The sequence below is a fragment of the Podarcis melisellensis genome (assembly GCF_964234715.1).
Source record: "Podarcis melisellensis genome assembly, chromosome: 8".
Taxonomy (NCBI): Eukaryota; Metazoa; Chordata; class Lepidosauria; order Squamata; family Lacertidae; genus Podarcis; species Podarcis melisellensis.
The window spans coordinates 86,667,439-86,695,018 of NC_138540.1; the positions used below are offsets into that span (position 1 = coordinate 86,667,439).

At 47.7% G+C, this 27,580-nt stretch overlaps 1 protein-coding gene and 2 long non-coding RNA genes across 3 annotated transcripts in view; 2 read left to right on the top strand and 1 right to left on the bottom strand.

The window, feature by feature from the left end:
• Positions 1-2,153: 2,153 nt before the first annotated feature.
• LOC309376040 (cytochrome P450 2F5-like) lies at positions 2,154-26,394 on the bottom strand. The gene is made up of 9 exons (XM_081922192.1): positions 25,937-26,394; positions 19,184-19,346; positions 16,005-16,154; positions 13,745-13,905; positions 12,530-12,706; positions 11,231-11,372; positions 9,333-9,520; positions 8,013-8,154; positions 2,154-4,053 (listed from the first exon to the last, which is right to left on the bottom strand). The coding sequence occupies exons 1-9, from the start codon at positions 26,120-26,122 to the stop codon at positions 3,872-3,874; spliced, it is 1,491 nt and encodes a 496-aa protein (XP_081778318.1). The 5' UTR covers positions 26,123-26,394; the 3' UTR covers positions 2,154-3,871.
• The window catches only part of LOC309376281, a 58,799-nt gene continuing 40,270 nt past the window's right edge, over positions 9,052-27,580 (top strand). Inside the window, exon 1 of the long non-coding RNA XR_014171149.1 lies at positions 9,052-9,216. This is a non-coding gene — a long non-coding RNA (uncharacterized lncRNA). The remainder of the gene's footprint in view (positions 9,217-27,580) is intronic.
• On the top strand, positions 23,681-24,428 carry LOC309376276. The gene is made up of 2 exons (XR_014171144.1): positions 23,681-23,919; positions 24,077-24,428. It is a non-coding gene; the product is annotated as an uncharacterized lncRNA (long non-coding RNA).

Sequence of the window (27,580 nt, forward strand, 5' to 3'; positions counted from 1 at the left end):
CCCCTCTTTTGCTCTGGGAAAGGGGTGGGGGGCATTTGAGCGGTTCACTTGTCACACTGGTGGGTCTAAAGCAGGCACCCCCAAACTCGGCCCTCCAGCTGTTTTGGGACTACAACTCCCATCGTCCCTAGCTAGCAGGACCAGTGGTCAGGGATGATGGGAATTGTAGTCTCAAAACATCTGATTTAGAGTTGTCCGCATCTCGTCCTCTGAAGTCCCTGCGCCCCCAATTAAATCTGTGGAACGTGGATTTAATTATCTGCCTTTGTATCCAACTTTTTCTCCAAGTTGCTCAAGGTACGTAGTTCTCCTTCTTCCTGCTTTAATTCCCACAACAACAGGCCTGTGAGTTCTAGGGTAAGGAGAGATAGAAATTCTCTCTCTCTGTAGAATCGCGGAATTGGAAGGGATCCCCAGGGATCATCTAGTCTGACCCCCCCCACCGCAATCCATGACAGATGGACAGACACCGAACCCTTGCTCAAAAACTTCCAAGGAAGGAGAGTCCACTGCCGTCCGAGAGAATCCGTTCCACCGTCAAACAGCTCTTACTGATGCCAAAAAGTTCCTCCTGATGTTTAGTCAGAATATCCTTTCTCATAATTTGAAGCCATTGGTTTGGGTTCGAGTCATGCCCTCCAGAGCAGAAGAAAACAAGTTTGCTCTATCTATCCAGCCCTTGAGATATGGGAAGATGGCTCTCCTATCTCCTCTCAGTCTCCTCTTTTCCAGGCTAAATATACCCAGCTCCTTCAACCGTTCCTCATCAGGCTCGGTTTCCAGACCCTTGATCAGGGGTCAGCAAACTTTTTCAACGGGGCCGGTCCACTGTCCCTCAGACCTTGGGAGGGGCGGACTATATTTGGGGTGGGGGGGATGAACGGATTCCTGTGCCCCACAAATAACCCAGAGATGCATTTTAAATAAAAGCACACATTCTACTCATGTAAAAACATTGGGCAGGCCTCACAAATAACCCAGAGATGCATTTTAAATACAGTCATACCTCGGGTTGAAGTTGCTTCAAGTGGAATGTTTTCAGGTTACGCTCTGCGGCGGCCCGGAAGTAACGGAACGCGTTTCGCCGCTCGCGCATGCGCAGATGCTCAAAATGATGCCACGCGCATGCACAGAAGTGGCGAATCGCGACCTGCACGCGCAGGTTGCGTTCTCTTCAGGATGCGAACGGGGCTCTGGAACGGATCCCGTTCGTATCCAGAGGTACCACTGTATAAGGACACATTCTACTCACGTAAAAACACACTGATTCCCAGACCTTCCACGGGCCGGATTTAGAAGGTGATTGGGCTGGATCCGGGTCTTCGTTTCCCTAACCATGGCCTTGATCATCTTGGTCAATATCCTTCAAGCTGGGCAAAGACTCCAGGTGGGATCTGGCCAAGGCAATACAACATTTCCAAAATTGCCGCTGCACATTTAAACTGGCATGTGCAAGTTTGCTGTGCTAAATGGCCCTTCTCAATGATTGCTGGATGCTCCCAGGACAGTATAAATCCCTGGACTTTGGTTTAGGAAAAGGGTCCGTAGAGGAAGAGGAAAAGCGCCTTTGAGCTGACTTGGGAAGGTGTGAGGAACAAGATTGCCAGCATGTCGAGAGATCCTGGGCTGTAGAAAGGAGAGTAAAACCGAATTTTGGCCAGCCCCAGAGCTGCATTTTAACGTTGGCCCAAGACAACTTGGCAAACATCGAAACCCTGAGGAGTTCTTCTGACCATGTAGAGAGAGCGTTTCCCTCGGCGGGGAGCAATCGCTCAGCTGGGCTTTGGGGAAGCGACTTTGAGGGTGGCGAACATCACTTTCAGATAGGTCTGAAGAGGAACCAGCGAGTGGGGCTGTGGGGCCAGAGGGAGACAGTCCAGAGGGCTGGGGGCTGGATTTTTTGGTACCGCAAAGAGCTGCCCTCAAGAAGGGGACCTACTGGGACCTCACTGGCAACGGGAGGCATCCGGCTGATTTGGGGCCCAAACCAGGTATATCAGGACAGAGAAAAGGAACTATGGAACTCCCTGCCACCAACTTGGATGGCTTAAAAAAAAAAAAGGATTTGACAGATTCATGGAGAAGACTATTGAGGGCTCCATTTACACCCTCACAATTTGTGTGGCTCACTCAGATTAAACCATAAAGTAACCTTTTGAGTCGTTTAAAAAGGTGTCCCTAATGGGAAAGAAGCAAATTTTTTATTAAATATTTTTGTTTGTGCGTGAGTGAGTGAGTGCAATTGATTGCATCAGCACTAGGTGGCAGCAAATCCTCATGTCACTGACTTCCAACGAGCGTCAGACTTTGAGAATTAAAGCAATTAAAGCGATTCCTGCCCAAATGCAGAATCTTGGAAATATCCCGGACATTGCAGACGTAAGCCAACCCTAAGTTAAGCTGGTATCCCTGGATCCAAGTTCATTCATGCGGCTGAATTCATGAAACCTCCAACTGGATTTTGAATAGATGTGCGATTTGTTGTTATTGCTTTGAAATTTATTTTTCGGCATGTCGTGCTGAGAGCAGCTAGTCGGAACAATGTTTTTAATAGGGCAGGGGGCGCTGGGGATGAGTTTACGGCGCCGGGGTACGGGTGGCCCAAAAATATTTGGGAACGGGCTTTTTCAAAGCATCTGAGCGACACCTGTGGAAACTGCAAAAAGGTTGAGGACAAGAGAGCTGAGAAATGCAGACCAAGTTTGGAGCAATTTCTGCAAAGCAAGAAGGATCATGCACGCATGTTAATAATATGTACAGGTGAAACTCGGAAAATTAGAATATCGTGGAAAAGTTCATTTATTTCAGTAATTCAACTTAAAAGGTGAACCTAATATATGAGATAGACTCATGACATGCAAAGCGAGATATGTCAAGCCTTTATTTGTTATAATTGTGATGATCATGGCGTACAGCCGATGAAAACCCCAAATTAACAATCTCAGAAAATTAGAATATTAAATGAAATCAGCAAAACAAAGATTGCAAATGGACCAGTATTGGACCTCTGAGAAGTAGAAGCATGCGTACGTACTCAGTACTTGGTTTGGGCCCCTTTTGCATCAATTACTGCCTCAATGCGGCGTGGCATGGATGCTATCAGCCTGTGGCACTGCTGAGGTGTTATGGAAGACCAGGATGCTTCAATAGCAGCCTTCAGCTCTTCTGCATTGCTCGGTCTCATGTCTCTCATCTTTCTCTTGGCAATGCCTCATAGATTCTCTATGGGGTTCAGGTCAGGCGAGTTTGCTGGCCAATCAAGCACAGTAATCCCATGGGCACTGAACCAGGTTTTGGTACTTTTGGCAATGTGGGCAGGTGCCAAAGTCCTGCTGGAAAATGAAGTCAGCATCCCCATAAAGCTCGTCTGCGGAAGGAAGCATGAAGTGCTCCAAAATCTCCAGGTTGATGGATGCGTTGACCCTGGACTTAATGAAGCACAGTGGACCAACACCAGCTGACTACATGGCTCCCCAAATCAACACAGGCTGCGGAAACTTCACACTGGACTCCAAGCATCTGGCACTGTGTGCCTCCCCAGTCTACCTCCAGACTCTGGGTCGTTGGTTTCCAAATGAGATGCAAAAGCTGCTCTCATCAAAAAAGAAATTTGGGGAGCCATGTCATCAGCTCTTTATTAGTTTCACCTTTTAAGTTGAATTACTGAAATAAATGAACTTTCCCACGATATTCTAATTTTCCGAGTTTCACCTGTACAAGGTGCAGAATAGGGATGCGTGACGACTCAGCTGTTTGTTGGGGGGGCAGTGCAGACCCATGCCTGGTTGTGGGTCCAGCGCCAGTGCTGAGCATCTCTCTCTGGTCTTGTGGCAGGTGAAGGAAGCTATCTTTGTTTGTGTCCCGCCTCCAGCTAGCGAGGGAGGAGCCTGAATTCGAAGGGGCGGGGCACGTTGCCCAGGCCGGTGCATTGGGGTGTCAGGTCGATCTTCGCAGGGGGGACCGTGGGGTGGAGGCTGAAGTGCTGGAGGATAGTGGTGAGGAAGAGGAAGATCTCCATTCGGGCCAGGCCGGCCCCCAGGCAAATGCGCTTCCCTGCAGATGAGGAGCAAAGAACAGGGTTTAGAATCTGCACAATACTGGGCATTGTAGGAAGTGACATAAATAGAAAAGGATGTAAGTTGTTTTTATATGCAACAACAGCAGCAAGAATATTATTGGCACAAAAATGGAAACAAGAAGAATTACCGAGGAAAGAAGAATGGAGGATGAAACTAATGGACTATGCAGAATTAGACAAACTAACAGGAAGGATTTGAAATTTGCAGGACCAGAAATTCACAGAAGCCTGTCATAAATTGACAGACTATCTGAAAAGTAATTGTGATGATCAGACTAGGTTTGCAAGTTTTGTGAGGAGAATTATTGGAACTATTGCAAAAATGGACAAAGGTGAGGATGGTTAGTTATGATAATTAAAGGCAGTATGAATTTAAGAAATGCATAAGAAGTGGTTAAAACGGTGGATCATCAGAGGTGCTGATGGAAATCCAAAAAAGATTGTATAAGTGGTGAAGTTTTGTGGTACATTTTATAATTTATATGGAAGTGAGAGCTGGACCATAAAGAAGGCTGATCGCCGAAGAATGGATGCTTTTGAATTCTGGTGCTGGAGGAGACTCTTGAGAGTCCCATGGACTGCAAGAAGATCCAACCTCTCCATTCGGAAGGAAATCAGCCCTGAGTGCTCACTGGAAGGACAGATCCTGAAGCTGAGGCTCCAGTACTTTGGCCACCTCATGAGAAGAGAAGACTCCCTGGAAAAGACCCTGATGTTGGGAAAGATGGAGGGCACAAGGAGAAGGGGACGATGGAGGACGAGATGGTTGGACAGTGTTCTTGAAGCTACCAGTATGAGTTTGACCAAACTGCGGGAGGCAGTGGAAGACAGAGGTGCCTGGCATTCTCTGGTCCATGGGGCCACGAAGAGTCGGACACGACTAAACGACTAAACAACAACATTATAATTTATATGTTAAAATTAATAAAAATTATTGTATATATAAAAAATAGAATCTGCACAACCGATTCCCAGAAGGAAGTGTGGAAAGGGGTCAAGGGTAGGCTGGAGAGTGTGAAGAATCCTAGACTCCAGGAATTGCAGAGCTGGGAAGGGCATCTAGAAAACCCCCCATGAGGCGCGAATCTTGCCCAACGTGGGGCTCAAACCCACAACCCTGCGATTAGGAGTCTCATGCTCTACCGCCGGAGCTAATCCAGAATGCGGCAGTTGGACGGTGACTGGGAGCGGCTGCCGAGACCACATAACACCCTCCTGAAAGACCTACATTGGCTCCCAGTACGTTTCCGGGCACAATTCAAAGAGTTGGTGCTGACCTTTAAAGCCCTAAGTGGCCTCAAAGGCCCAGTATACCTGAAGGAGCGTCTCCACCTCCATCGTTCTACCAGGACACTGAGGTCCAGCGCCGAGGGCCTTCTGGTGGTTCCCTCACTGTGAAAAGTGAAGCTACAGGGAACCAGGCAGAGGGCCTTCTCGGTAGTGGCGCCCGTCCTGTGGAACGCCCTCCCACCAGATGTCAAAGAAATAAATAACTATCTGATGTTTAGAAGGCATCTGAAGGCATCCTTGTTTAGGGAAGTTTTTAATGACTGAAGTTTGAATGTATTTTTAATCACTTGTTGGAAGCCGCCTAGAGTGGCTGGGAAAACCCAGCCAGATGGGCAGGGTAGAAATAATAAATTATTATTACAGTGGTACCTCAGGTTACATATGCTTCAGGTTACAGACTCTGCTAACCCAGAAGTAGTACCTCAGGTTAAGAACTTTGCTTCAGGATGAGAACAGAAATCGGCAGCAGGAGGTCCCATTAGCTAAAGTGGTGCTTCAGGTTAAGAACAGTTTCAGGTTGAGAACGGACCTCCAAAACGAATTAAGTTCTTAACCCGAGGTACCACTGTAATATTTATTTATTTATTTGCTATTCAAGCAAATAAATGGGGGTCCAAATGCGGTCTACTGGCCTTCCCCAATTCTATAAAAATTATGCTTAATGTTGAGAAAGTGGAATGATAAACATCTCCCTCCCTCTCTTGTAACACTCTGACTCGGGGACCTCCAATGCGGTTCAGTTTTGGAAGGGTCAGGACAGATCCTTCATGCAGCACATTGTTGAACTATGGAACTTCCTGCCACAAGAGCCCCGGATGGCCACCGACCTGGGTGGCTTGAAAAGAGGATTGGGCAAATTCATGAAGGGAGGAGAGGGCTCTCGATGGCTGCCAGCCAAGTTGGCTATGCCCAACTTCCCTGGTCAGAGGCAGCGAAGCTTCTGAATCCCAGCTCTGGTTTCTCCTCACCTGAGCACAAGGCAGGCATTTCCCACCGATTGCCACATGCTTGGAGGCACATCAGACTTTCAGCAAGTCAGGAGGAGATGGTCTCTCGCCACATCTCCAAACATGACATCGATTGTCATTCATTCACTTGGAGGGTTTAAGACCAAGCAGTGTGCAAGCAAAATCACAGGTAAACGATAGCGAAAATCCACCTCTCTCAGAGACTCTAGCAGCTGCATGTTGCGTGATAGTTTTTTCAAAATCTTTCATCGCTATTGTGCAAACTTTGTTTAGCTAAGGACCACTGTTGTGCCAGGCTTCAATAACACACACACGTATATTTAAATCCATACTGCTCATTAGGAACACAGCGGCTTTTCTTGTGCACTTCCTGCGGCACCAGTGGAAGGAAAAGGCACTGGAGGAATGAACATAAAATAAGAAGTGCTTGCAGGATCAGGCCATGGCTTATTGAGTCCCAACCAGACGCCGCTGGGAAACCCGCAAGCAGGACCGGCAAGTGGTGCTCAGAAGCATTTCCTTCCACATCAGCTTTATGGATGCTGTCCATGATTAAATGGGCGCAAGGTATTGGGGGAAATATTATGCTTGAACAATGGGGAAAATTGTGGAAAGAAACTACGTGTTATATTTTGAAAGAAAATTACCTTAAAATACAACATAGATGGTATTTAACACCTGAAAGAATAGCCAAAATGAATAAAAACTGTGGTGAAGTCTGCTGGCGATACAGCACAGAAAAAGGTACTATGATGCATATATGGTGGAACTGTTTAAATATCAAACAATTTTGGGAAACAATATATAATGAAATGAAAAAAATGCTCAGATACTCATTTAGGAAAACACCAGAAGGCTTTCTATTGGGGATAGTACCAGGAAGTTTAAAGGAAGAGGATAAGACATTATATGTATACGCAAAAGTAGCCACAAGGCTATTGATTGTGAAAAATTGGAAAAGTGGTATAATACCGACAAAAACAGAGCGGCTTACCAAATTATTGGAGTATTACAATATGTCCAAAACAATGGGAGAAATCGGAAGGCTCACAAAAGAGAAGATAGACAAGGATTGGAAGGTGTTTAAGGAATATTTGCAAAATAATATTGAAAAACCGGAACTCCTATTAGAATAAACAAGTTCCGTTATAAATACTGAAATATCAAATAATATGGATAACGATGTGTAATAGAATCAGAAGTAGAAAGTTGGTTTAATAGCGTGTGAAAGAAAGTAATAGAAATGGAAAGAAATTGCAATTGAGTAGATTGGAAGTCTAGCACAGGGTGGGGTGAGGGACGGTGGTGGGAAAAGGAAGTATGTGCGGGATTAAATATGGGTATGTATGAATATTTTTAAGGATTGTATGAAATGTATGTTTGTTTGTATATCCGTAATATGTATTGCAAATGAATTGAATTATCTCAATAAAATTTTTAAATATTAAAAAAGCTTAAAAACAACTTTATGGGTGCTGTATTAATGTAACACAAACACAACAGACCAACTGACTGCTCTATTTCTCGAGCATCGTGACACCTCCCTTGTTTTACAGCTGATTAAGGAAGCAACAATCCAAACTACACCTTGTTTTAATTTTTGCAACACACCCCGAGACCTTTCTGGGTACCAAACCTCCTCCGAACGGCTTTCCCTCCCTCTTCGGCTTCCCTACCTGGGGCGAAAGGCATGAAGGCATCGCTGCTTTTGAAGGCGCCGTTTTCATCCAGGAAGTTGGCTGGGTTGAAGGCTGTGGGGTCCTTGAACCGGGTTGGGTCATAGTGCACTGAGCTCAGGAGAGGAATCACGTTGGTGCCCTGCAGTGAGATTTGGCAGGGAGAGAGAACGGGAGTTGTTAGGGTTGCGGAAGGAAGAGGGAAAGGGACACGGGAAATGCTGAGAGCCGCTGGAGAGACAGCATAGAATCATAGAGTTGGAAGAGACCACAAGGGCCATCGAGTCCAACCCCCTGCCAAGCAGGAAACACCACCAGAGCACTCCTGACATATGGTTGTCAAGCCTCTGCTTAAAGACCTCCAAAGAAGGAGACTCCACCACACTCCTTGGCAGCAAATTCCACTGTCAAACAGCTCTTACTGTCAGGAAGTTCTTCCTAATGTTTAGGTGGAATCTTCTTTCTTGTAGTTTGGAACCATTGCTCCGTGTCCGCTTCTCTGGAGCAGCAGAAAACAACCTTTCTCTCTCCTCTATGTGACATCCTTTTATATACAGTGGTGCCTCGCAAGATGAAAAGAATCCGTTCCACGAGTCTCTTCGTCTAGTGGTTTTTTCGTCTTGCGAAGCAAGCCCATTGACGGATTAGCGGATTGGCGCTATTAGCACTATTAGCAGCTTTTAGCCGCTTATCGGCTTATCGGATAAGCGGATAAGCAGCTTAGCGGCTTAGAAAAAGGGGGGGGGGGGAGGAAAAAACCCCGCAGGAACTCGCAAGACATTTTTGTCTTGTGAAGCAAGCCCAAAGGAAATTTGTTTTGCGAAGGACCTCCAAAACGGAAAACTCTTTCGTCTAGCGAGTTTTCCGTCTTGCGAGGCATTCGTCTTGCGGGGCACCACTGTAGTCTTGACATTTGGGAGATGGAAGGGGCTTCCAGTCAGGTCATGGGCAAGTTTTTGTTTTACTGACCAGGTTTCCCTCATAAAGGGTAGACACAAATTGCTGTATTTTTCGCTCCATAAGACACACCTACTTCTTAGACTCTTTATTGGGTGAGCAACACAGCCAAGCAACACAGCTGGAGCCTCCCTCCTCCCTGGCCAGCAGGGAGGAAGGGAGAGGAGCTGCTTCCTTTGAAACCCGGGAAATTTAAGGGACATCATCAATCTGGGACAGCAGCGGGAAATGGCGTTGGGATAAGGGAGTTTCCTGCCTAATAAGGGACGGTTGACAGCTATGATCCAGCAACATCAGGAGGGCCTCCCCAGTGCGCCCTCTTTGCAGTGAAGGAAACTGGGCTGGGGTTCTTCTTCTTCTGACCTTGGGCAGCAGGAAGCCCCTGAAGGGGGTGTCGCGGGTCACGGCGCGAGGGAGCCCCATGGGCAGGATGCTGATGTAGCGCTGGATCTCGTAGAGGACGGCCTCCGTGTAGGGCATGTGCTTGCGGTCAGCCAGGCAGGGGGGGCGGTCCTGCCCGATCACGTGGTCAATCTCCTGGTGTACTCGAGCTGCGGGGAGATGGACAGGAGGAAGAGGAGGTGATGGTTCTTTTTTTTATAAATATTTATTCAAGATTTTCTTAATACAATAAAGAAAAAACAAACAAAATAACATATACTTTAACAATAATCATACTTTCTTCACTTCTTTGGACTTCCTCACATCTCTCGTTCCTGCGTTCCAAATTTTCAAACTTTACCCAGCAATTTATCACCTTATTTCAATTCTTATCTTATAATTTTCCAATATTGTATCCCTAATTTTGGATAATTTAACCCAAACCTTAAAAACTTAATTTTAACATAATATTTATCCAAAATTTATCTTTTCTCATATATACATTTATCTTCATCTTCCTTTTAACTAGCTTGTTGGTGCCCTATTGTTAATAATCTTACATCTCTCTTAACATTCATACAATTTACAATATTTTTGTAAATAGTCCTTAAATTTCTTCCAGTCCTCCTCCACAGCCTCTTCTCCCAGGTCTCGGATTGTGCTTGAACTCACAATCACAGCAATGCAGGAAACTCCCTTCGCCCCTGACCGCTAATCCCACTGGGAACTGTAGTCCTGCAACATTAGGAGGGGACCTGGTCCCCCATCCCTCCTCAGAGATGGTGCCAGGTACTGCAGCCGCCGGGACCTTCTGCATGCCAAGCAAGTGTCCCAAGTGCCCAGCCACCTGCCACCTGTCTTCTGCCGGCTTTCCTTTTGAAGCATCGTATAATAATAATAATAATAATAATAATAATAATAATAATAATAATTTATTTATACCACGCCCTCCCCAGCCAGAGCCGGGGTCAGGGCGGCTAACACCAATAAAATTACAGTAAAAACATAATAGGGGGTGAGGAACACAGATTAAAATGCTATTTAAAATTCAGCCTCATTTTAAAAGTAGCCCATAGATCCCATACAGGGAGAGAAACATAAGGGTCAGACTGAGTCCAAACCAAAGGCCAGGCGGAACAGCTCCAACTTGCAGGCCCTGCGGAAAGATGTCAAGTCCCGCAGGGCCCTGGTCTCTTGTGACAGAGCGTTCCACCAAGTCGGGGCCAGTACTGAAAAGGCCCTGGCCCTAGTTGAGACCAATCTAACCACCTTGCGACCTGGGACCTCCAAAATGTTGTCATTGGTGGACCTTAAGTTTGGGCTGCAGGGAACCAGTCTAGGCCACGTGTTGACCAGATACTTAATGGACACGAGAAGTGGAGAGCAGTACAATTACTGTCTATCTGCAAGAGGCCACACTGTGGGCCTGTTGGTGAGCGAGACAGGCAATGAGCTGCACTGGCAACTGTTCCCTTCCTCCCAGGTTGCACCTCTACGTGATCACGACAAGCCAACGGGAGTTGCCTCCATGACCAATGGCTGACATGCGCCGCTCCAAAAAGCTGCCACACCTGCAATGGGACACGCCGGAGCCAGCCCTGGGACGCGCCGCACGGGAGACGGCAGAGGGGGGCCGGCAGTGGAAGGAAGTGCCAGAGCCCCGGGAGGAGGTGGAGGACAGCAGGGAGCTCCATGCAGGAGGTCCGCAGGTCAAGGTGGGCCCCGGTCCCCTCCACACATCCCTGCTGTTCCCACCTCCTGCCTCAGAGGTTTCCACCACCCAGAAGCAGCCCAGCAGCATGGCACGTTGGGAGGGCCCAAATGGTCATCTGGTCCACCCCCACCCCCCGCAATGTGGGGGTTGCAGCTCCCCCCCTCACCTGCCACATCGGGGTGCTTCATGAGAATGAGGAAGCTGTAGCGCAGGGTGGTGCTGGTGGTTTCGGTGCCCCCGAAAAACAGGTTGTGGGTGGTCATCACCAGCGTCTCCGTGTGGAAGTAGCTCAGAGGGTCTTGCTTCTCCTGAAAGAGAGCAGAGAGGAGGCCGCATGCGCAAGGATGGATTGCGGATTGTGTTCTCCTGCGGGGGAAAGCTTGGCTCCCCCCTCCCTTGTGATATTCCAGCCCCCTCCAATTCTGCAGTTCTCTGATTCTATATGCCCACTGGAACGCTTTGATTGGCGGACCTGGTGTGACTATGGGAGCCACGTAACTCTTGTTCCGCATCTGCAAGAAATCGGTCCGTTAGTGTGGCAGCACCTGAACTTTGGAACTCCCTGCCAATTGACACCAGGCAGGCACCTTCTCTGCACTTGTTTAGGCAAAGATGTTTAGAGGGACGCAGGTGGTGCTGTGGGTTAACCACAGAGCCTAGGGCTTGCCGATCAGAAGGTCGGTGGTTCGAATCTCCGTGACGGGGTGAGCTCCCGTTACTCAGTCCCTGCTCCTGCCAACCTAGCAGTTCGAAAGCACCTCAAAAGTGCAAGTAGATAAATAGGTACCGCTTCAGCGGGAAGGTAAACGGCATTTCCGTGCGCTGCTCTGGTTCACCAGAAGTGGCTTAGTCATGCTGGCCACATGACCCGGAAGCTGTACGCCGGCTCCCTCGGCCAATAAAGCTCAGAGTCGGCCACGACTGGACCTAATGGTCAAGGGTCCCTTTACCTTTTACCTAGATGTTTAGAAATCCGATCCATTGCTATTTTACAATGTCTTAAACTATTGCTGTTGCTTTTTAAAAAACTACTATATTTTTTCGTGTATAAGACTAGGTTTCCCCCCTAAAAAATAATGTCCAAAATTTGGGGGCATCTTATACACAGATAGACACCCCCCCATATTTTCTTAAATCGGAGTCTCCCAAAATGGGGGGGGGGTGTCTTATACATGGGGGCGTCTTATAGATGGAAAAATAAGGTAATAATTCTATTTTTTATTTTTTTGTAAACCACTTGGAAGTTTGCTTGGTTCCTTTTTCCAAACAAGGTGTGCCTAATTTTTACGAATCAAATAAATGAATAGTAGACAAGGCTCTGATCGCCTTCTGGAGACCTCAGGGCAGGCGTTTTACCCCAAACAAATTGAACGGCAGGAGTGATGGCTGGTGGCAGCTGAAGGCCTTTGGGTGCTGGGGTGGGTGGGTGTCCTGGGGGCAGCTGGACCCCCCTCCTTGGAGGTACCTGCTCCATGCGGATGAGGAAGCAGTCGATGAAGTCCCGCGGGGCGTCGGGGTCCAGATCCTTTTGGTGGCACCGAATGCGCTCTGCGATAAACTGACGCAGTTTCTCAAAGTTGCGGAAGATTTGGTGATGGGGCCCCGGCAGGAGGTCCATGAGGCTGGGGAAGATGTTGTAGAGCTGGGGAAACGGGGAGAATGAGAGGTAATAATAATAAAAACTATTATTATTATTATTATTATTATTATTATTATTATTATTATTACAGTGGTACCTTGGGTTACATACGCTTCAGGTTACATACGCTTCAGGTTACACACTCCGTTAACCCAGAAATAGTGCTTCAGGTTAAGAACTTTGCTTCAGGATGAGACCAGAAATCGTGCTCCGGCAGCACAGTGGCAGCAGGAGGCCGCATTAGCTAAAGTGGTGCTTCAGGTTAAGAACAGTTTCAGGTTAAGAACGGACCTCCAGAACGAATTAAGTACTTAACCCGAGGTACCACTGTATTATTGTTATTATTATTATTTATGCCCTGCCTCTCAATTTTATGATTCTATGACCCTACTTTTATTTGATGTGACATTTGTTATCATACTGTGTCATCTTATAAATAAAAAGGTAAAGGGACCCCTGAGGGAGCCGGCGTACAGCTTCCGGGTCATGTGGCCAGCATGACTAAGCCGCTTCTGGCAAACCAGAGCAGCGCACGGAAACGCCGTTTACCTTCCCGCTGGAGCAGTACCTATTTATCTACTTGCACTTTGACGTGCTTTCAAACTGCTAGGTTGGCAGGAGCTCACCCTGTTGCGGGGATTCAAACCGCAGATCTTCTGATCGGCAAGTCCTAGGCTCTGTGGTTCGGTATCTATTTATCTACTTGCACTTTGACGTGCTTTCAAACTGCTAGGTTGGCAGGAGCAGGGACTGAGCAACGGGAGCTCACCCCGTTGCGGGGATTTGAACCGCCGACCTTCTGATCGGCAAGTCCTCTAGGCTCTGTGGTTTAACCCACAGCGCCACCTGCGTCCCATGGGGGTTTTTAAGCAGAGGATATTCCCTAGCTGTGATTTCTGGCTTGCAGAGGGTTGGACTAGATGACTCTTATTGTCCCTTCCAACTCTACAATTCTGGAAGTTGCAGCCCCAAAGGGGTGGAGAGCAGCCAGTGGGTCTCCTCCGATGCTGGGACCCACCCTCTTCCCAGGCCCCTCCTCACCTCCCCCCAGATGGAGCTCATGATCTTGAAGTTCTCGTTGAAGTGGTCCAGGAGGGTGAGGAAATTGGCGTCTTGGTATTCGTAGCGCTGGCCAAACACCACGGCGCAGATGACGTTGGAGACGGCCCGGCAAACGGGGTTGATGGGATCGAAGGGAGCCCCTGCGCGGAGAGAGGAAGAGGACGAGGAATCCTTGAGGAGGCCAGAGGGGCTCCTTCCTTGGAGGACCTCAAAGCGAGCAGGCAAGGAGGCCCTCACCCACAGCTCCACCCTCCTTCCTGAGTGCACCCTGGGCCATGTGGTGTGACCAATCCTGGGACCAGCCCTGCCCTTTGAACAGGTCTCCGAGAACCAGTGTGGTGTAGTGGTTAAGAGTGGTAGTCTGAAGCTCAGGTCGCAGATTCATGCTGCACCAAGGACTGGAGTTTGCCCGGCACACCGGCCGGTGGGCAGGTGTCAGCTGGGGGCCTGTCAATTGCCCCCGTTTCCTTGGTTGCGTGCCAACAAAGTCTGCATTAGTAAAGCTGCGATTCCTGCAATCCAGGGGGCTGGACTAGATGACCCCTGGGGTCCCTTCCAACGCTGCCATTCTCTGATTCTAAGCAGCCTGGAAGCCCTGCAGCAGAGCTGCTTTGCTTCCAGTCCGACAGAGTTTGGTCCTGATAAAACTCCTCCTACGGCATCACCGGTTCTCGGCTCTATGTGCCTCAAGGAAGCACTTTCCATGTCTGTGTTGGGCAGGATCCCTGCACACTCGGCCAGAGAGCCAGCGTGGTGTGGTGGTTAAGAGCAGTGGACTCGTAATCTGGGGAACCGGGTTCGCTTCCCCGCTCCCCCACATGCAGCTGCTGGGTGACCCTGGGCTAGTCACACTTCTCTGAAGTCTCTCGGCCCCACTCACCTCACATAGTGTTTGTTGTGGGGGAGGAAGGGAAAGGAGAATGTGAGGAATGTGAGCCGCTTTGAGACTCCTTAGGGTAGTGATAAAGCGGGATATCAAATCCAAACTCTTCTTCTTCTTCTCTCTGCATCTCAAAGAGGCTCAACCCTGCCTGCACTCTTCCTGCATCTCTTAGAATCATAGAGTTGAAAGAGACCCCAAGGGCCATCGAGTCCAACCCCCTGCCAAGCAGGAAACACCATCAGAGCACTCCTGACATATGGGTGTCAAGCCTCTGCTTAAAGACCTCCAAAGAAGGAGACTCCACCACACTCCTTGGCAGCAAATTCCACTGTCAAACAGCTCTTACTGTCAGGAAGTTCTTCCTAATGTTTAGGTGGAATCTTTTTTCTTGTAGTTTGGATCCATTGCTCCGTGTCCGCTTCTCTGGAGCAGCAGAAAACAACCTTTCTCCCTCCTCTATGTGACATCCTTTTATATATTTGAACATGGCTATCATATCTTGCCAGGTGGGAAGGAGGAGGAGGAGTTTGGATTTGATATCCTGCTTTATCACTCCCCGAAGGAGTCTCAAAGCAGCTCACATTCTCCTTTCCCTTCCTCCCCCACAACAAACACTCTGTGAGGTGAGTGAGGCTGAGAGCCAGCATGGTATGGTGGTTAAGAGCGCTAGACTCGTAATCTGGGGAACCGGGTTCGCTTCCCCGCTCCTCCACCTGCAGCTGCTGGGTGACCTTGGGCCAGTCACACTTCTCTGAGGTCTCTCAGCCCCACTCACCTCACTGAGTGTTTGTTGTGGGGGAGGAAGGGAAAGGAGAATGTGAGCCGCTTTGAGACTCCTGAAGGGGAGTGAAAGGCGGGATATCAAATCCAAGCTCCTCTTCTTCTTCTTCTTCTTCTTCAGAGAAGTGTGACTGGCCCAAGGTCACCCAGCAGCTGCATGTGGAGGAGCGGAGACACGAACCCGGTTCCCTAGATTACAAGACTACCGCTCTTAACTACTACACCACGCTGGCCTGCACCTCAAATCACTGCTCTGAAAAATGGGGAAAGGGGAGGCAAGTGTGGCTTCCCATACCGTAGAGTGATCCTAAGTACACCAGAAGAGCCTGGGGGCTGGATCAGGCCAGAGGGGGCCCATCTAGACTAGCATCCTGTTCTCACATAGAACCTAGGAATCAATATAGACTGCCTCTGGAGCTGGAGGTTCCATAAGAACAGAAGAAGAGCTTGTCGCATCAGGCCAAAGGGACCCTGGCATCCATATCTCCAACCATGGAGGAGGCAGAGCAAAGCCATCCTGGTTAGTCGCCATCTCCTCTTCCGAAATCCTCTCCCGCCCACCAAGCAAGGACTCACCACCAGTTTTATTGAACTCCTGGACCAGGAACTGGGCCTCCTCCTGGATCCGGCCTTCAATGCTGCTCGTTCCCATTCCAAAGTTCTTCAGGGTGTGCAGAGCGAAGCGGCGAAGGACCTTCCACTTCTCCCCGTTGGAGAAGGCGATGCCTGTAGGAGTCATGGGGAGCTGTGGGTCGAGGGGGGCATGGGGGGGTCTGGGTGGTTGGTCTCCCTGCCCAAAGCTGATTTCCTCCCTTCTGCTCCAAGGGGACACCCCAAGACCTTCCTGAGGGGCAGCCCATCTGGAAGCCAATGTGAGGAGGTGGCTTGGGAGGCCATGAAAGCCAGGGGTGGCTAATTATTTATTTTTTTAAAAAAAAATTCAATGCAGAATTACAACAAAAATTACAAACATAAAATCCAAAACAAAGCAGTACAAACAATAAAAGACAAAAAGCAAACACAAACACAACAAAAGGAACACACATCTACAAAGAAAACTATATCATCATACTAATCATTACGTACATATACACACATTGACTTCCTTCTTTTGTTCTGAGACCTCAAAATTTTTAATCTTTCTAAATTCTTGTGTCTAATGTAAAACACCTCTATCTTTATACTTTTTGCACCATTTTTCACTTTCTTTAACCCTGCAAAGCTTCATTCGTTACATACCGATATACTTACTCCAGAACAATGTTTTTTCATATATTCTTTAACACAGTCCCATTCTTCTAATTTTTGGTCCGATTAGCCTCTTAAGAATGCTGTGAATCTTGCCAGATGTATATATTCACAAAATTTAATTTGCCATTCTTTCATTGATGGGATTTTTCTCCCTTTCCAGTTTTTTGCTATAAGCGTCCTGGCAGCTGTTGTCGCATAGAGGAATACTTTCCTTTGATTATATTGTTTGTGATTATGCCTAAAAGGAATGCCTCTGGTTTTTTACTAAAAGATATTTGAAACATCTTTTTGATTTCTTTATATATTTCATTCCAAAATTGTTTAATAGGTCAGCATTCCCACCACATGTGAAACATTGTTCCTATTTCTTTCTTGTGTCTCCAACAGGTATGCAGGGGTGTCTAATTGATGCCTCTTGCCCACGTTGCTGAACGACAACTCCCCTCCTCTCCCTTTACCCTTGGCTGTGCGGGCTGCTGGGAGATGTAGTTCAGCAACCTCTGGATTAGTAGAATCGTGGAGTTGGAAGGGATTCCAAGCTTCATCTAGGACAAACATCTGCATTGCAGGAATCTCAACTGAAGCATCCATGGCAGATGGCCATCCAACTTCTGCTTAAAAACCTCGAAGGAGAAGCCCCAACAATAACAGAATGGCATAATAAACTACAAGAATTTGCTGAAATGGCACAGTTGACAAATAGCCTGAGAGGCAATTCAAAACAAAAATTAATGGGAAAATGGGATAGATATAAGATATATGTTCAAAAATATAGTAAAGGTTCGCTATCTATGCTAGCATTCGATTGACGTTGGAGAGAAATTGAGCTGAGAAACAAGATTATGGGTACATATTGATATAGGAATGTATTAGATAAAATGCAAAGAAATAGACAATAATAAGAGTACATTCATTTGTAAAAAAAGAATATACAACGAGATTGATAGGAAGTCCGTAGTGTAGGTACAAATATTATTTTGAAATGGCTTTATGTCTTTGTTTTTTCTTTTTTCTTTCTTTCGGTACATAAATTTGGTATATAAACTTTGTATGCATGTTGGAAATTATATTATAATATGCCCTGTAATGTAATATGATGTATGATAATGTATACATATGTGACATAAGAACGTTAATATTTTTTTAAAAAAACCCTCCAAGGAAGTCCACAACCGCCCGAGGGAGACCTTTCCACTGTCAAACAGCTCTTACTTTCAGAAAGTTTGCCCTGGTGTTTAGTCAAAATCTTCATTCCTGTAACTTGAAGCCATGGGTTCGAGTCCTACCCTCCAGAGCAGGAGAAAACAAGCTTGCTCCCTCTTCCATGCGACAGCCCTTCAGATATGTGAAGATGGCTATCATCTCTCTAGACAGCATCTTAAAAAGCAGAGACATCACCTTGCCAACAAAGGTCCCTATAGTTAAAGCTATGGTTTTCCCAGTAGTGATGTATGGAAGTGAGAGATGGACCATAAAGAAGGCTGATCGCTGAAGAATGGATGCTTTTGAATTATGGTGCTGGAGGAGACTCTTGAGAATCCCATGGACTGCAAGAAGATCAAACCTCTCCATTTTGAAGGAAATCAGCCCTGAGTGCTCACTGGAAGGACAGATCCTGAAGCTGAGGCTCCAAGACTTTGGCCACCTCATGAGATGAGAAGACTCCCTGGAAAAGACCCTGATGTTGGGAAGGGGACGACAGAGGACGAGATGGCGGGACAGTGTTCTCGAAGCTACCAGCGTGAGTTTGACCAAACTATGGGAGGCAGTGGAAGACTGGAGTGCCTGGCGTGCTCTGGTCCAGGGGTCACAAAGAGGCGGACACGACTAAACGACTAAACAACAACAACAACCATTTCTCTTCTCAGTCTCTTCTTTTCCAAGCTAATCATACCCAGCTCCCTCAACCGTTCCTCATTAGGCTTCATTCCCAGACCCTTGACCATCTCAGTTGCCCTCCTCTGCCCACCTTCCAACTTGCCAACATCCTTCTTAAATTGTGGTGCCCAGAAATGGACACAGCATTCCAGGTGTGGTCTGACCAAGGCAGAAGAGAACGGGACTATATCTTCCCTTGATCTGGACACTAGACTTCTGTTGATGCATCCCAGAACAGCAGTAGCTTATTGTTGTTGCTGCATCACACGGTGGACTCATGATCAGCTTGTGGTCCACCAAGACCCTGAGATCTTTTCCACAAGCCAGGTGTCCCCAGTCATTGATGAACACCCTGGGGCTGACCCCTCTTTCACGTCCTTCTGGTAAGAGTTGTTTGAGAGCCAGACAGAGGTCTCCTGGGGTGTGGCAGAGGTCTGGGGCTGACTCTCCCTGGAGATATTTCAGCTGAGGGTGGAGGGAGATATTTTGGAGATACTGGGATGGCCAGATCCTGCGCTGAGCTTGGTCCTAGACATCCATTTTAACTCTACCCCATTGCTGTCTTTAAATCTACCCCTCTGGCCTCCTTAGCTAGCTGACCTTTGGGGTGGGGGCCGTCTTCTTACCATTGCCCCTGGTGAAGCGATAGAAGACTGGGAAGTCGCCACGGCCGCTGAAGTCATCCGCCTGGTCCACCAAGGCCTCCTTGACCGCCTGGTATCCGCAGAGGACCACGCAAGGCAGTGAGCCCAAGTGGATGGTGTAGATGGGGCCATAGCTCTCGCTGAGCTGCAAAAGAGAAGGACAGGGCACAGGATTTGAATCACAGAATTGTAGGAACGTAAGGGCCTGGCTCCTGGATGAGGCCAATGGCCCACCTGGCCCAGGATCCTGTTCTCATAGTGGCCAACCGGATGCTCATTACGCAAGCAGGATTTGAGCGGCAGACCCCTCTCCCCTGCTGTAGTTTCTGGCAACTGGAGTTCAGAAGCATCGCTGCCTGAAAATGATTTACAGATGGTATTTAACTCCCTTGCTAAGTCTAGTGGGATGCGGGTGGACTGTGGGTTAAACCACAGAGCCTAGGACTTGCCGATCAGAAGGTCGGCGGTTCGAATCCCCGCGACGGGGTGAGCTCCCGTTGCTCGATCCCTGCTCCTGCCAACCTAGCAGTTTGAAAGCACGTCAGAGTGCAAGTAGATAAATAGGTACTGCTCCAGCGGGAAGGTAAACGGCGTTTCCATGCGCTGCTTTGGTTCGCCAGAAGCGGCTTCGTCATGCTGGCCACATGACCCGGAAGCTGTACGCCGATTCCCTCAGCCAGTAAAGCGGGATGAGTGCCACAACCCCAGTCAACCATGACTGGACCTAATGGTCAGGGGTCCCTTTATCTTTACCTTTAGACTTGCTAAAATGTAAAAGACTAAATCATATAAATGCTGGAGACGCAATGAGGCTGAAGGTACGTTCTATCATATGTGTCGGACTTGTAAAAGGGTAAAAGAGTATTGGGAAATAATTTATAATGAAATGAGAAAAATGTTTAAAAGCACTTTTCCAAAAAGACCAGAGTCCTTTTCTCTCTCTTCAAACCCTTTATTATTTTATTCTCATAATATACATTATTTACAACAAACAACTCCAAAATAAACAGACAACTCCAAAATAAAATCATATATAACAAAACCATAAGTCTCATGTTTTCATTCACAGTATACTGATCTCCTCTCTGATACCTTTACTTGATATTTCTTGCTGCTTTTTGCTTTCCTTATGTTGTTGTTGTTTAGTCGTGTCCGACTCTTCATGACCCCCTGGACCAGAGCACGCCAGGCACTCCTGTCTTCCACTGCCTCCCGCAGTTTGGTCAAACTCATGTTGATAGCTTTGAGAACACTGTCCCACCACCTCGCCCTCTGTCGTCCCCTTCTCCTTGTGCCCTCCATCTTTTCCAACATCAGGGTCTTTTCCAGGGAGTCTTCTCTTCTCATGAGGTGGCCAAAGTCTTGGAGCCTCAGCTTCAGGATCTGTCCTTCCAGTGAGCACTCAGGGCTGATTTCCTTCAGAATGGAGAGGTTTGATCTTCTTGCAGTCCATGGGACTCTCAAGAGTCTCCTCCAGCACCAGAATTCAAATGCATCAGTTCTTCGGCGATCAGCCTTTATGGTCCAGCTCTCAATCTTTCCTTATAGAATCTTTATAAAAATTTAAATCTCTTATATCCTATACCAATCTTTAACAATTTCAATTACGTAATCCCTTCACCTTCCTCCCCCATAGCCCAGTACTACCCTCCACCCGTGTACGATATTCTTTACCTACTATTATTTTTGTTATCGTTGCATTATTCACTTTATTTGTTATTCCATCCTTAATATATTATTATCCTATCTACTTGCGCCTTTTAAACTTTTGCATATTAATTTTTAAGCTCCAGCACTGACTTTTTTCATGTATTCCTTAACACATTCCCGCAGAGTCCTTTTCGTTGGGGATAATTCAGATGGAAATTCCCAGGTGTCAAAAGGGCTACTTATGTATGCTACTACTGCGGCCCCAAAATGGAAAACGGGTGAGGAGAAGAATGGTAACTTAAACTGATGGAATACGCGCAGCTGGCAGACTCAACTTATAGAATAAGAGAACAACAAGAATATACATTTAAAGAAGAATGAAAAGTGTTTAATGGGTGAAAATTGTGTACATTTGAAAACGCTGGCAGCATTAAGATAAATTCAAAGGGTAAATAAGTTTTGATGGATGTTATCTTGGAATACTGAATGGCTTGGTTTATGTAAAATATGCATTTATGGCATGCAAATGGAACCATGGAAGGAGAAGAGGGGAAGTCATTGATATTTGAAGGTTGTTGAAATGAATAGTCTAAAATGTAAAATAGAAAAACTTCATAAAAATTATATATATAAAGAAACATCACTGTCCCTAGCTGTCCCCCCCAGCTCCAACTCTGCAATTCTATGATTCTATGATTGTGTGCCAATGTGGTACTTGATTGCGATGGGAAATTCAATGCAACAAAATCCCAACGGTGGGAATTGCAAAGGATGCCATTATTAAATTCCTATGCCACCCTTCATCTGAAGATCAAAAGGCGGTTTGCACTTTAATAACAGAAAAAACACACACCATCATAACGTACGAAAATGATAATCCGAGTTATCAGGTTCTTTGATCTTAATTTCATTGCTCCTACCATCTCCACAAAAGGACACTGACAGCTCCGGCTCACCTGGGATTAATCTTTAACGAAAGGCCCAGATCGCATTTCTTGGCCCAGAAGCTTCTGTTGCTCAACCCTAATTGCTCAAGGTAATACTTCTTCTCGGAATATACAGACTCACCCTTCTCTTCCAGATTTCACCCTGTTTTGGCAGGACTAGAAAGTTGTTGTGATGCCGCCCAGGGTGGCTGGGGCAACCCAGAAAGACGTGTGGGGTATAAATAGTGAGATTATCATTATGGAACGGGACATCCCTATTTTCATCAGAGAAATGTTGGGATATGGTTACCAGATGTCCCCGTTTCCAGGGGACAGTCCCCCGATTTACAAATCTGTCCCTGGACAAAATCCATCCCCGGAATGTCCCCGGATTTTATTTAATGTCCCCGGATGTATATTTGAAGTGTTGTAGATTTATTAGTAGGGAATGAATGTTGCGTGATGGGTTCAACGGCACAAGACACATCATATGGGGACTTCCGGTGAGGCAAAATGGCGGGCGCCATGGCAGCGGGCAGCTCCTGAAGCCAGCCAGAGCCAACTGTGCTACCAGGCTGGCAGAGCCAACTATGCTACCAGGCTGGCATGGGCTGATGAGACTGCTGCTGACAAGGGGGAACTGGGGACACCCAGTGCATCAACTGGGGGAACCACTGATCCCCCCGTGACCCAAATCAAGCCAGGAGCAAGAGCGCCCGGCCACCCGGCCAACTGCCCAGTGGCGCTCCGGGTCCAGGAAAACCCCAGAGCCGATGCAGGGAGAAGGAGGAGAGGACAAGGAGAAGGAAGAGAGAGAAAGAGGAAGGAGAAAAAAAGGGGGATCCCCGACCTTGCTGCGCCACTGCCACTGCCGCCACTGAGGAGAGGTAGGAGAGCTCTGGGAGGGCAAGGACATGTGGCTGAGCCCAGGCGGACCCGAGCCTACTCCACGGCAGCTAGCATTCCAAGAAAGCAGGCTGGGACCCAGAGGAAGGCCGCGCAACGGAGGAGACCACAGAACAGAAGATATTACTTCTTAATTTTTTTAAAAAACAACTTTTTAAAAATAACTTTTTTGCCGCAGCGAGGCTCCTTACAGGGTCCTTGCTGTGGGATCACATTCATCCTGTGCTTTTCCAGCTGCACTGGCTCCTGGTGATGCTGGTTTAAGATGCTGGTTTTGACCTTTAAAGCCCCATGCGGCCTAAGACCCACGTACCTATGGGACTGCCTCTCCCGGTATGCCACTCAGAGGACCTTAAGGTCCATAAATAGCAACACCCTAGAGGTCCCAGGCCCTAAGGAATTCAGATTAGCCTCAGTCAGGACCGGGGCCTTCTCAACACTGGCTCCTGCCTGGTGGAACGCTCCGTCTCATGAGACCAGGGCCCGGCAGGATCTGATTTCTTTCCGCAGAGACTGCAAGACAGAGCTGTTCCGCCTGGCCTTTGGCTTGGACTCAGTCTGACCATTATGTTTTCCTCCCTTTATGGGATCTATGGGCTACTTTTAAAATGAGGCTGCATTTTAAATTGCATTTTAACCTGTATTTTAAATTGGGGTCGTCCCACATTATGTTTTTACTGTAATTTATACTGGTGTTAGCTGCCCTGAGCCTGGCTCTGGCTGGGGACAGCGGGGTATAAATAATAATAATAATAATAATAATAATAATAATAATAATAATATTTCTCTAAAAAAAATGTCCCTTTGAAAAAAATCTGGTAACCTTATGTTGGAGATATGCCATCTTGGCCAGTAGCCATCAATAGCCATCAACTGGAATGGGAAACTTGCAAACTCAGAGGGGATGTGAGGCACACTTGGAGGGCTCCATGGGGCTGCTTCACAGGTACCTCTGCCTCCCCATTGCCCTGACTGTGAAGTCCGACTGGGCAATTACTGTATTTTTCGCACCATAGGGCGCACCGGACCATAGGGCGCACCCAGTTTTTAGGGGGGGAAATCAAGGGGGAAAAAATCCCCCCCAACCCCCAAGAGCAGCGTACAGGCTGCGCACAACCTCTCCCTGCCGGAGGGGTTGTGCACGGCTATGGCACAAGCCAAGGCAGCGAGCAGGATGGATCCCGCTCGCTGTTTTGGCTTCCCCTTTAGCCCCGTGCAGCCTCTCCTTGCAGAGGGGTTGTGCGCAGCTATGGAGCAAGCCAAAGCAGCAAGTGGGATGGATCCCGCTCACTGTTTTGGCTTCCCCTTTAGGCCCGTGCAGCCTTTCCCTCCCGGGAGAGGCTGTGTGGGGCTAAAGAATCCATAGCCCCGTGCAGCCTCTTCTTGCCGGGAGACGCTGCGCAGGGCTTTCCTGGCTTTCCTGGGAGGTGGGGGGATTCACCCACCTCCCGCAAAACCGGCAGAAGCCACGCAACTCCTTTAAAGAGATCGCGGCTTCTCCTGGCTTTTCTGGGAGGTGGGAGAAGGGACTGATGCAGCCAGTCAGTCCCTTCTCCCTCCTGTGGAAAAGCCCGCAAGAGCACACGGAGCTTGTGTGCAGCTCTTGGGGGCTTTTCCCGCCTGCCTCCCCCCTGCATTCGCTCCATAGGACGCACACACATTTCCCCTTGCTTTTTAGGAGGGGAAAAGTGCGTCCTATGGTGCGAAAAATACGGTAATTCCACAATTGCCCAGACCGGATACATCAGCTAGTCGGCTGTTTAGCCAGGATTTAAGTCATGAAAAGGAAGATTTCCCCAGCTGATTATGCTTCCCAAACCTCTTTTATCTAATCCCAGATGCTGACTCACTTTCCAAATGATGAGGGAAAAGGTGGGTGGGGGACAAATTGACTCCCCTTCCCCATTCTAGAGAAATTATGCCGGCCTGTCACCTTCTGGCAATGGAATCCAAGATGGGCCACCTCTGCCACAGTTGGAAGACCTCTGCCAACTGTGGAAGAATGGCAGATGAAGATGATGGACTTCATGGAGCTAGCTGACCTCACTGGAAGAATCCGCAACCAGAAAGAAGAGGAATATCAAGAAGATTGGAAGAAATTTAAAGACTATTTGAATAAATATTGTAATATTAAAAATTAGAAGTTCCCTGAAAGTACCAAACAGGCCTAGGATTAAATTAGGAGTTAGTTAAATGAATGAGATTTAGAATGTTAAGAAAAGTTAGGAAATCTGATTATAATTGGAATATTGTCTTTGAATCATGATATTGGAAAACTGTTACATTCAGATACAAGGAAATTCAGATGGGAGGGACTAGAGGAAGTCAAACAATATGTTTATGAGGTTGGAAGTTTAATTAATTAACTAATTTGTGTTGTTTATGTGTCTGTTGTTATATTTTCTGTTTGTATTCATTTTATTTTCTCTATTTGTTCTTTTATTTTTGTTTTACTTGTTTTACAGTATGTGTTATATTTCTATGAAACTCAATAAAAATTGGGGGGGGGGGGGAGAAGATGGACCACCTCTGCCTGCCCCTGGTATTTTGAGCCATGGCTTGGCTGTAGTTACTGAATGGGGTGCAGAATCAAAGAATCGTACCATTGTAGAGTTGGGAGGGACCCCGAGGGTCATCTAGCCTAACCTCCTGAAATGCAGGAATATCAGCTAAAGCATCCCTGACAGGGGCCACTCCAACCTATACTAAAGACCCTCCAAGGAAGGAGAACCCACCTCCCTCCACGGTTAAACAGCTCTTACTTTAGTCAGAATCTACTTTCTTGTAACTTGAAGCCACTGGTTCGAGTCTTACCCTCCAGAGCAGGAGAAAAGGAGCTCCACCTTCCACGGGACAGCCCTTCAGATATTTGAAGATGGCTCTCTCCTATCTCCTCTCCCCCAGTTTGAGCAGCGGCCTGGCTGTGGTTACAGAAAGCAGGAGGCAGTCCTCCCACGTTGAGTGTCCCAGTCTTCATGACTTCACAACTGCTGGCTCCGAATAAAATCCATGTCTCGAATTGTACTCTGGCTGTTTTGCAGAGTCTGAGTGACCCCCTGCAAGAGGCCCTGGGCTCTATGGGGGAAGCTCTGGCGGCTAAACTGGTTTCACAGTTGTTTGGGGTCGCTGGCTTGGCCATGAATGATGACAGGTCTGGCGTTTCGCTCAAGCACAAAACTCAACCATTTAAGTTACCCCTGGAAATAAAAAGGAAATAAAGAGGAAATAAAGAGAGAGAGAGGCTGTCTCTTACCTTTTCCAGAGATCGGTGCATTTCTTTGGGGTCTAACTGTAAGAGGTTGCCTACGAAAGGCAGCGGGGTTGGGCCAGGGGGCATCTTCCCACTTTTCCTGCTCCCGCTTTTCCCATTCAGGTACAAAACCAGGCAGGAAAGGCACAGCAGCAGCAACGCTGGGGTGGTTGCCCCGCTGAGGTCCATGGCTGCAGAGAGAGGATGAACTGGACTTTCCCCTCTGCACTAAATATATAGGTGCGTATATATTTCCCCCTGTATTTTACTCCTGAAGTTTATGGCTGTTTACGGTCCTGCTCGGGGCTGGAGCCGTCTCTCCCCCGCAAGGCTGTAGGGAAGGTCTGGCAGGGAGCCACGCAGCCCGTCCGGGTTTCCTGCCTTCCAGCAGTACGTTGTTGTAAATCAGCCAAGCCGGTGGGGAAAGGCACCCAGCTCCAGCTTCAGCTCTCTCTCTCTCTCTCGACTTTGAGAAATACTCGTTTACATTCCCAGCTTCCAGCTGCCAAAGCAGGATTTTTGAGTCATGCACACTTTGCAAGTTACGGCTCGTGATGTCCTGATAGACTTCTGGTTTTCATTTCCCTTGGCTTTCAACTCCCCACTCTCCCCATTTTACCCCCATTTCACAGGCCCCGCCCGGACCCTGGAAACCTTCAGAAAACCAGGAGAACCTGACTTCAGGCCCAAGTGTTACGTCCAGCATCCTGTTCCTACGGTGGCCAAATGCCCCTCTCCCCTCAAGGACTGACAAACCTAGATAGACTGCCTCTGGACCTGGAGGTTCCATGAGAATGTAAGAAGATTCTGGCTGATGGATCAGGCCCATCCAGGTCCAGCAACCTGTTCTCAAATGTGGGAACTCAGAGAGTAGAATACAAGCACAAGAGCCTCCTTGTGGTTTCCAGCACTGGAATTCAAACTTGAGATCAAATTCTGGGGCTTACATTAAGCCCTAAGGATGTGATGGCCACCAATCTAGGTAAAGGTAAAGGGACCCCTGACCATTAGGTCCAGTCGTGGCCGACTCTGGGGTTGTGGCGCTCATCTCGCTTTATTGGCCGAGGGAGCCGGCGTACAGCTTCCAGGTCATGTGTCCAGCATGACTAAGCCGCTTCTGATGAACCAGAGCAGCGCACAGGAACACCGTTTACCTTCCCGCCGGAGTGGTACCTATTTATCTACTTGCACTGGTGTGCTTTCGAAATGCTAGGTTGGCAGGAGCAGAGATCGAGCAACGGGAGCTCACCCCGTCGCGGGGATTCGAACCACCGACCTTCTGATCGGCAAGTCCTAGGCTCTGTGGTTTATCCCACAGTGCCACCCGCATCCTGGCCACCAATCTAGATGGCTTTAAAAGAGGATTGGACAAATTCAAGGATGAGGAGAGGGCTGTCAGTGGAGGATATTTGTGCTCTGCCTCTATTATCAGAGCCTAGAAAAATGCAACCTGTGCTGCTGAAAGAAGTATTGCGACTCATGCAACACGTTGGCCATTAATATACACAGAATAATAAATTATACATTCTTTATCAACCTTCTGAGAAAAATGCAAACCATTAAACAAAGCCACAGAGACTTGCGAACTACCCAACCTCAGGTGAACTTACAATGTCTGGTTTCGATCGATGTTTCAAATGCTTAACT